This window comes from Andrena cerasifolii, chromosome 2 (genome assembly GCF_050908995.1).
Source record: "Andrena cerasifolii isolate SP2316 chromosome 2, iyAndCera1_principal, whole genome shotgun sequence".
Lineage (NCBI taxonomy): Eukaryota > Metazoa > Arthropoda > Insecta > Hymenoptera > Andrenidae > Andrena > Andrena cerasifolii.
This window is the reverse complement of record NC_135119.1, coordinates 15,221,653-15,232,014: the sequence shown is the minus strand read 5'-3', so window position 1 is coordinate 15,232,014 and position 10,362 is coordinate 15,221,653. Positions and strand designations below refer to the sequence as shown.

Sequence of the window (10,362 nt, the reverse complement as noted above, 5' to 3'; positions counted from 1 at the left end):
ACACCGGAGAGGGCAGAGCGATGCTGCTCAGCGAGTGCTGGCCGCTTGGTCCCGAGCAGAGTCGAGACAGGAGCCCGTCAGATAGACCATCAGGAGGAGAGCAGTCAGTCGACTTCCGGACGCATGATTGGCCCCGCGAATTGGACAGAGTCTGAACCGTGGAGAGAACGAATCGGGTGCAGCGCTCGAAGCTGGGACGCGCATAAGTCAGCCGGACGGCCGCGGCTGACAGTTTTATGAGAGTTTGATAGTCTCCGGCGCGCTGTTCTCCGCCGACAGCGCGAGAGGAGCCGGAACGTGTCTGCAGGAGAGACAGAGCAGTTCGCTGGCGGAAAAGAAAGGCCGGGACGCGATGGAGCGAGAGGGAAACACGCGCGCACTACGCACCGCACTCTTTATTGTCCCATAAATTCAAACCTGTTGCCCATAGTCGAATGAGAGGGAACGGCTGCGGGAAGGAGCGACAGAGACAGAGGGACATAGGGTTTACAGAGTAATATAGAGTCAGATAGAGAGCGAGAAGGAGAGATATAGAGCGAGTGGAAAGCGTGCACGAGACTAGGAATCCTCTCCCAATCGCGCGATCCGATTGACGCCCCCGTTGTTATCGCACGTACGGCGAACCCGGACGCAACTCGTAACTCACTGAACCGACTGAGCCGGCCGAGAGGAGAGAGCCTTCGGAGTTGGCGGCTCCAAGGCGAGCAAAAGCATGTGTGACGTAGTAGCCAGTTGGTCAAACGGGGGGCACCGCAGGGTGGCGTGGTGTCGGTGGGGTTCCGGAGCGAAGGGGACGGCCGAGGAGGCGGAGCTCTCCCGCTTCTCGCAGATTACGCTTCGGCCGACTTCGTCGTCTTTTCCATGCACATTTTCCGCGTTCCTCCAGATCACACCTCTTTCTCAACGTCTCTCCGGTTTTCCCAACTCTTGTCTACATCCTCGACCCAGTCGTACCTTATCGACCGTCCATCTTTTCACCGATCATCGTCCTTACAATCGTAGCCGGTACAACAACGATCAAGTCGCCGGAAATAAGCGTGTAACGTAGATGGGCAGCCGATTAGTTGCTACACCGACCGAAGAAGAGAAAAGCGGTTGAAAAGGAGCAGCGTGTCCCCTCGCTCGCCAGATGTGGCAAGTGCGGCCCGGCCTGGCCGTTCCTGTTGAATTGTCGCGCGCGCCCGCCCCCGGCCGCCCCTTCTTCAACTAACCCCCACCAACACCACGCCGCGCCCCACCACCGTCCCTCGAACCGGCTATCTCTTCCACTTTAAGTCTCTCGCGGTTCTGCTCTTGTGCTCGTGTACGCGGCCATCCCCACCACCGACTCGGTATTCGCCACTTCGGAGCCCGGTATTTGTCCTACACCTACCATCCTTCCTACATAGGCCTCTCTTTCCTCGCGAGCGGCGCGGACGGTGTGCTCGGAGCGCGCGCGCAAGCAGCTTCACACGGTGGGAGCGATAGAGGAGGGAAAGGTTGACAAGTGATCACGGATCAGATACGGTTCATCCTTGCCGCAAAACACCGACGAGTTGCTGGAAACGCGATCATCCTCGGGACATTCGCGGATTCGTCATCGCGACGGCGACGGCCACCGAGCCGACGCTTTTGTTCTTGCACCCCAATTTCCAAAGAACCCCCTCCCGGGGCGAAGGGTGGATGAATTTGAAGGGTGATCGAAGTTCCGGGAATACAGCTCCGTTTGGGTCTTGATTATACGCGGTCAATAAGTATCTGTTGCCTAAATTTGCGGGGATGATGGCCCATTGTTAGGGATTTCGAGAGAGGAGGTGGAGATCCATATGACGCGTTCTCACGACCACTCTTCGTGAAGGAATAAAAAGTACACTCCGTGAACTATCTACTTGGGATAGACAAACAATTTTAAGCGATAGGTATGTTTAAACGTTTGATAGGTAGGGTAGACCGGGGGCGGTAGTAACACTTTAACTTTGGAATACAATTATGCAGGAACTATTATTTTTACAACGGAAGCTCTTATTCGGAAATGTTACTTACTTATCTGACATCATTCAGCCGAAACAGTTTCGCTATATGTCAAGTAATATCCAAGTTATTAATAAAAAATGAGAAGCAGGTAAACTCCGGGTCGGTTGTAACACTGCATGGAGTTGATAGTAGCAGAAATTTAACTTTATAAAATTAAAATATTTATTGATTTAAATTATAATGAAAAATGAAAAATGTAAAATCTATAACCAATTGTGTGGTATCGCAATTGTGGCAGAAATAGAAAACGTTTTGGCTGGTGCATTCTTCATCTGCTCAATTCTCACATTCAGTAAGGTGAATGTCCAATTTTTGCTCATTTCGTATTTTTCTTATAATTATATGCGTTACGTTTGTACTATAGTTTCAACAAAATAATTCTAAATTATTTGAACTTGGGGCTAATCAATGCGCAGCATATGTAACGAAAAACTTTTAAAAGGCGAGACTCATGATTTTTCGACCGTGTTCTAGCTGATTGTGCTAAGGCACAGCGTCACTATTGGTATTCGATAATTGGGCAGAACATAGTTTTTGCAGTAAAAGTTCTCATTTAATAACAAAAACAGATAGCGTATTGTGCTCTGGATGTAGATTTTTTACTATTTTTAATTTTTTAAAGTAGAAAACAGATGATTAGGTTTAGGGTCAAGTGAATCACCGTCATGTCCGCATTTCTATTCACCAAAATTTTAGTAATATAACCTCACAATTCAATATATGCTGTAACCTCTATTTCTACTCGAAGGCATTGTATTTTTTGTTTATCATTATTTTATGCTTTACTGTTGTGTTATAAAACATCTTCATAAAAGATGTAACTTATTTTAACCTGAAAAGGCAACGTATTATGTCAGTAGAAATTGGTACGAACGGTGAGTAGAAGTACGTACATCGCTATTTTTCAGGAGCAGAAATACGGACATTTAAAGCTTTATCAATACCACTTTAAAAAAGGTCCAATTACAGTTTAAAAAATCTTACAAGCAAATACTTGCAAAGGGAGTGTTTATATTACAATTTAAAGTCAATAAGAAAAAGTTATTTTCTTCACTATCCATGGCTATTGCGTATCTGTACTCCTAGGACATGGATGTGGTTATTCCAAAGGTCATTGTTCATCATATATCCAAAATTGGTGTTAATATCTATTATATGTTTTCAGATATTTAGCGTGATACATTCGCCCCCCTGTTACTACCGCCCCCGGTCTACCATAATTTGAATTTCGACCGTAAAAATTGTTCTAATTAGAACAGATGATTTCGGCGCACTGTTTCGGTCTATTAAATAATTAAATAAAAGCTATTTTGCAATTTTGAGAATTTTTACCAAATTCCAACGTTTCGGTCAATGATTATGACCATTCTCAAGGAAAGTTAGATAAAAGGAAAAAAATACTGCGTATGCTTTATCTAACTTTCCTTGAGAATGGTCATAATTAGTGTTCCTGATTTCTCGATATTTTTTGTTTCTCGAGAAATCAGAAATAAAATCATATTTCTTGAGAATTCTCGAGAAATTGAGAAAAATATTGCAAAAATTATATTTTTCGAATAATGTTGATAATATTTATTAAAAACACAAGAAAACTTTAACTAAATGATTATTCCTGTTTAATTTATACAAAACTTGTGTAAAATTTGTACAAAGCGAAACATTACTTTTTGGTTTTAAAATTTATTTTTAAATAGCACAATGCGTCTAATGTAGCGTCAGCGAATCTATTTTTTTTGCGGCAAAATCTGTTACTGTTATATTTTCACGTTTTAGAAGTATCTGTCTTGGCTGTTAAATGAAAAAATGCGTCTTTTGACCCTTTTGGCAGAAATTCTGGATCATGCAAAAATTTTATACGCGGTACAATAGTCTCATCTCCTCTTTTCAATGTTTCTTCTTTAATAGCCACAAGAAACTCATTAGGTACTTAATTCAGTATACAATTTTTCTAAAATTTTAAATAAGAATTTAAGAGCACCTTCTGCAGTTAATAATATCGAATTTTCTGTACTGTGATTTTCTATTGGAATTCATGTAGGTTCTAACGTTATTAATAAGATGTATTATAAATTGTAGATGTGTTTATACGTTCGCGATTAACTAGTAATACATTCATTAACGAAAATAAATGAGATTTATAATATTATTCCTGGACTTAAGTTTCTCGAGAAATTATAGTATTTCTCGAGAAATAAGAAATAAGCAATTATAAAATTTCTCGAGAAGAAACACTAGTCATAATCATTGACCGAAACGTTGGAATTTGGTAAAAATTCTCAAAACTGCAAACTAACTTTTATTTACTTATTTAATAGACCGAACCAGTGCGCCGAAAACATCTCTTCTAATTAGAACATTTAAATACTTGTTAAGCACTCTTGTGCGAACATCGAGGCTACGCTACCTTTGACGTTTCATCCCGTTGACGAACTCAACTTATACCTTCCCGCGCTTTTCATCGAATTATGAACGATGAGCCCCACGCGGCATCACCCACCACGTATTCGAATGTAGCAGTACCTAGCATGTACCTACAACAGCAAAGTATTTTTATCAAGACTATAAAGCGTGTTTAGTATTCGAAAGGGGCTGCGGAGGGTCCCATGGTCTCGTGGACGGGTTCCGCTGAGGCCCCGTCCGAGATAACGAAGTCATCACTTCAGGACGTCGATGTATTTCAGACTGACGTAATGAAAGCCAAAGGCATCGAAGGGATCCGGAGGAAGAAGTCGGCCACGGTCGGAGTATTTCGGTCCGTTCCGAGGAGCGTTGCCTCGCGGCCGCGTGTCACTCTTTTCTGCTCCCTCTTTCTCCTCCTCTCCCCGCGCTTTTTCCCTCTTGGTCAAATTAGAATTTCTAATAAAGCCGTCGCAGGTGTAAAAAACGTATCGGGACCCCCATGAATCACGTGTCGCAAAGCAGAACTGCCAGGACACGTGTATCTGTTATGCTATTCTCTCTGCAACAAGGAGCAGAACCCTTTGCGCGTCCTCCTCATCTCTCCGCTCCCCTGCACCCCCGTAATCTAGCGGGCAGCCGGAGCGAGGCGAGTCCCGGCGAGTGATTATTGCCCTTGATGCTGGGTGTTAACCGACTGCGAATTAGTGCAAAATCTATTTGCATCTTTCGCAGGGGTGAATAGAATTGAGAGTACCACAAGTAGCTAAGCCTGAGAGGATACAGGCATTTATAAAATAGAGGGCTGGATAATTCCAGAGTATTCGTGGTACTATTGACAGGGGTGGATAAAGAGTAGATCCTCCAAGTGACACGCACTTCATTAACAGACATTTTATCATTGATAAGACCCGCGTAGCATAATAAATATTAAATATCCAATTACTCCAATCGCACAGCAAAAGCTGCTGAAACCGAGAAAACTTGAATGCTCGTTGAAAAAATATAAACCCCTCTGGAGAGGCGGCGGCGCGCAGGAGGGAGCTGATAAATTCCGCGCGGGTTACCCGGACAGGCCAGAGAGAAAAAAATATATTCAATTCGAGGTTCACAGCTAAGACGCGTTGCAGAAAAACCAATACGTATCCGCGTGCCGGCCATGATGGATTGCCGGAGCTATGGGAAACTATCTGTCAAGCACAATATCGACCCTTGCCCTCTTCGTCCAACCCCTAGGAGCCGAAGGTTCGCTCGCTGGCGGCGTTCGTCCCAGGGTTGCGCTCTGCAATGTAGGTTTACCTATACACTGCCATACAAACCTTTTCTCGGGCCCCCTGCCCCTTTTCCCTTTTCCCCACCTCTGCCCGAGAGTCCGTGACCATTTCGCAAATGGCACATCTCCGCCACCATAGATCCTGCGGTTTGCATAAGAAAGACCGCCGGAATCTATATTTAGGAGTGTCGAGTTCTTCTTAAGTACGACGAATCCTCGTGATAAGGGGCAGCCGTGCTTACCATTAAAATGTTTTATAGATCCCCATTGATACCTCGCGATTGCCTCGTAACGCTTACACGATTCCCCGTTCAGCCGGCTCGTTCAACTGTTTTTGTTAGCGTGACCAAGCTGATGGTCTAAATGATGTAAGAAATTTTCTTTAAATTTACAATATTGCAGGCTGCCATTAAATCTCTAGCTGTAACTCCTTTCAAATATTTTATTCTTACTTTCAAAATGCCCTGCCGAAATATTATTTTATAGAACTTACTCTAAATCGACTAGTATCTGATATAAAATATAGTTAAAAAAATATTCGCCAGTTTGTCTCGCAGGGATGTTATAATTTGCCACAATGCTTCTAGAGTCTTAATAAATAAATGCGTATTAATGATAAAGAGTCCTGTAAATCTACAATCGTTATAAATAAGAATGAGCATTCCTTCGTTTATTACTTCTTTTTTTTATCACTTTTACGACGTTAACTAATAAGTCGTAGTATTTACAGTGCGTTACTAACTAATAGGAACATGTTGCATTACTCGCGTACGTCGTTCACAAAATCGTATTCCCTCGAATGCTATTGCAACGAAACAGTGAACACGTACGCTGTAATAGAAAAAAGAGTAGCATCGTTTACATGTACGCATCAAATAATTACCATCGCGACTCCGATGAAAATAAACCACGGAACACAAGTATTTGCACAAAAACAATGTTTCACGTACGGTGGCGATTAAATTTCAAGCGGTCGATAGCATTCGATTATTCCCTCCTAACACACCTCGCGTTTTTTTAGCAACGTTAACGTTTCAACAGTCCGTAATTCGCGACGACACAAACACCGTGGGCTGAATGAGATGTGAACGAAAAACATTGATAACAAATTAAACTGAAGGGATTATTTTTGAAAACAAAAAACAACTGCGAGAAGAACGCTCGTGTACGCACGGGGAATGCTTTCCGCCATCTTGTTTCGTGTGAACGGCGCAGCTGCTAAGCTACCCCCCACCTTTCTCCATCCCTTAACTTTTCGGCTCCCCACGTTGTCTCGCTGTTCCTCGACTCGTGGCGAAGCATCGGTAAGTTTCAAGCTCTCGTCCCTTCACGAACACACGCAAACACTTCTCGATGGTAATCCGTCGCTTCGTTACTAATTGCAATCTTGCCCATCCACAAGACCATCTTACTCGTTACTTTATGCTCAAGTAGCTACCTCTTCAGTTGCCTCCGTTTCCCGATTACAAATTTTACACTTACAATCAGAATCCAGCTATGGAACGTCAAAGACACAGTGCTCGTAAGATCTTATTACAACCGCGTTAAACCTAAATATGTCGATTGCAAGTGCGTCGAAATTTCCGTAAATGTTTGTGTTCCGTGTACTTACAGTGCTTTGCTTCCACCTCGCCGAAAACGGCCCGAAGGGCGCGACGAAAGCGGGCACGCGGGTAGCGCGCGCGACGCTGAGTCAGCGTCATTAATCAGCCGAGTATGAATTTTCGCGTGTCGGTCAAAATATTTTGGAAATGACGTTGCCAGTACTCGAGGCGGAGGAGTGTCTTTCGTAGCGGTATAACGCGAGGCGATCGGCTGTGACCGTGGCCGGCGAAATGCGGCGTGAACGGCCGCGCTTTCGGGATACCTGAACTACAGGATGCTCGGCTGTTTAGCTCATTCGGCCATAAATCATAGTGGTTGCAGGGTCAGCTGGCCCGATCTTGCCCAGAACGGCATTCTCTCCTCACGATCCGCCGTAAAGGTCGAACTTTGTCGTGCGCTCCTCGTAATTTCCTTTCTTCGGATTACTTATCGATCGACTGCGACGCCCCGGTTCTGCTCTCGGATCGCTTTGTCCACGGCCCGATGGTAGTTTCAGACTCCTGATATTTTAATATAAACTATTTTCGCGAGGTAGCACCGACTACCAGTCCAATGTCCCCTTGGGTGTGCAGAGTAGCGAGATGAGTGTATCGGGAGCTGCGCTACGTTAATAATTACGCTAACCAGTCTTCCATACTTTATCAGTCAATTCAAGGAACGCTATTTACAGTAACTGAGATCTATGAGCAAAGGGGATCGAAGCATAATTATTCCTAAAAGCGTTCACGTCTCAGCGTGTGGCTCGAGCTTCATCATCTGAGCTCCGTAATTTTGCTTCTGAAAGTAATTCTGGCTATCGTACATGCTGTGTGGCTGGTGCTGGCGATAATGGAGGTAGGCTTCGTGAAGACGATGATACTCCTGCATACTGGGAACTTGCTGACCTGGAGTCACAGTCTGGCCGGCGTTCATCAGCGTCGTCGGCGTCGTCGTCGGTGTGGTGGCCGTTCCCGTCGCCAGCAGGCTGTCGATCGGCGATCCATTTTGACTCGTCGAGACGACGTCCTCCGTGTTCGCTTCCAAGCCGCTGTAACCGAGCTTGCCATCCTTCTTCGCCTTCATCCGCCGATTCTGGAACCAGATTTTAATCTGACGCTCGGTCAAGCACAGTGCCTGGGCTATCTCGATGCGCCGTCTTCTGGTCAGGTATCGATTAAAATGGAACTCCTTCTCGAGCTCCAAAGTTTGGAAACGGGTGTACGTCTGTCGGGTTCGTTTCTGCCCGCTGCCATTCGTGTCGCCTGAAACAGAGGTGTAAGTTTCCTGGATTATGATCAAGTAGGAAAGCCGTCGGTTACGTTTATATGGTAAATAGCAAATTAGATCCAGAAGCTTGAAATGTCAGAGGGAAGGAGCGTCGAGATTTATTGCCATAATATTGGGAAATATTAGCATTAGCTATAAAGTTCTTTATTTTACGAACCATTGGAGAAAGAAGACTTCATCCACGCGTAATCCACTTGCCGCTGCGTTTGATCGTCCGTGTACTCGTTAACCTCGTTAGGGCTCTGCTTGCCATTGTTATTATTGTTCACGTAGCCAGCGTATCCCTGTTGCACAGCATAATCCGTAGGCGAGCTCGGCGTCATCATTGCCGGCGCGACGCAGCTACTAGAATGCGGCTGTGCGGGGTAGCTCTGATAGCTCTGCAAGTATCCACTCCGCGGTTCCGGTTGCTGAACGCGTTCCTGAGCTTCCGACAAGAATCCAGCGATAGGCGACGTCCTGTCCGTCGAGGAGGTCGGCGTGTACGGCGGCGTTTGGCAAGGGATGTGCGGAATAGTCGGTGCACTCGGTGGCGTCACTGGTTTCCCAGCAGAGTTCGTGTAGCCATCGCCTATGGCCTCCTTCCCGTGTCGAAGAAGAGTCTCGAGGAGGCTCGAAGGGGGAGAGACATCCTGAGCGGGTCTCTGGCTGTAATTCGTGCTGGAGTGGAGCTGCTGATGCGTGGCATGATACGCGCTATCGGGGTACGCAACCTGTTCGGCGGATCGATCACAGATCGGCGTCTGATAGGGCCAGTAGTCCGCCTCGCTGTTGGCAAAATATGCGGAGCTCGTCATCGTCGCGGAAGCACTGGATTCCAGATCACGAAAAGACGGCTGGACGGATTTCAAGGGACGCTGACACGAAGCACTTCGCGGGGAGCGCGTGAAAACGTGTAACTCGAAGCGTCAGGGTGTCACGTGGACGGTTCACTTCGTGGAATTTTCATCTGTCGCTGTCACTTTGAACGAGTTCACTGGCTAGTCACCAAGGCGAGACGGTTGCACTCGAAGACGTTTGAGGAACAAGCACGATGTTGGTGGCAAAGTGTCACTGAGCAGTAGGTATTCCGTTTGGCGGTGGTGTCCGAGGTACGCTTGGAGTTTTCCAGGGAAGGACAGCGAGGAGAAGCCCTCGCCAGGCACCGAAGCCGACTTACAATGAAATGAAACGATTCCTGTGCCCGTGACGATTTCGACCGTCCACGGTACACACAGGGGGTTCCACGCGTGCCAAAAAGGGGCACCCCGGCAAACTTTCACCGGTTTATTACCGTACCACGCGGACAGAGGTTGCCCGGGGAGGTTGCGGAGGTGGAGGGGGCAGAGACTACCCTCGGGTACGGGGGTCTGCGTAGCGCCTCCCGTGGCTACCGCAGGGGAGCTGGCTCTCGCTTCTATCAGCTGCCCTTTGATTCAGAGTTAAGGCCACCCCCGTGTGCCCGATACACGCACCCGCTTTTCGATCTCTGCCGCAATCCCCTCCCACTATTAACGCTATTGACACAAAACCCATATTGGCTCCCCTTGCGCCCGACCTCGTACAATGCCTGCCATGTGTGCAGCCCCCTCGAGCGGGCTAGATCACGCGCTATCGGCCTATCGGCGACGAGCAACCCCCTTGGATGGAAGCTGCTTCGCGAGATCCACTGATAGAATCCGGTAAATTGATAAGCAAGATTTAACGACGCACTGGCGAAAGGAGCGGTGAATATTTCAAGCTGGAAACGAGACCTTAGTCCAGCGAATTTGTTGAAATTTTCAAAGTTGGCTAATTGCGTTCGTGAGAAATAACATTCGATAAATACT

The 10,362-nt window shown here is 46.4% G+C and overlaps 1 protein-coding gene across 1 annotated transcript; it reads right to left on the bottom strand.

Moving 5' to 3' along the window:
- Positions 1-8,011: 8,011 nt before the first annotated feature.
- Positions 8,012-9,351, bottom strand: LOC143366521 (uncharacterized). Its single transcript, XM_076807661.1, has 2 exons — positions 8,708-9,351; positions 8,012-8,513 (listed from the first exon to the last, which is right to left on the bottom strand). Exons 1-2 carry the CDS (start codon positions 9,349-9,351, stop codon positions 8,012-8,014), a joined length of 1,146 nt encoding a protein of 381 aa, XP_076663776.1.
- Positions 9,352-10,362: the final 1,011 nt, after the last annotated feature.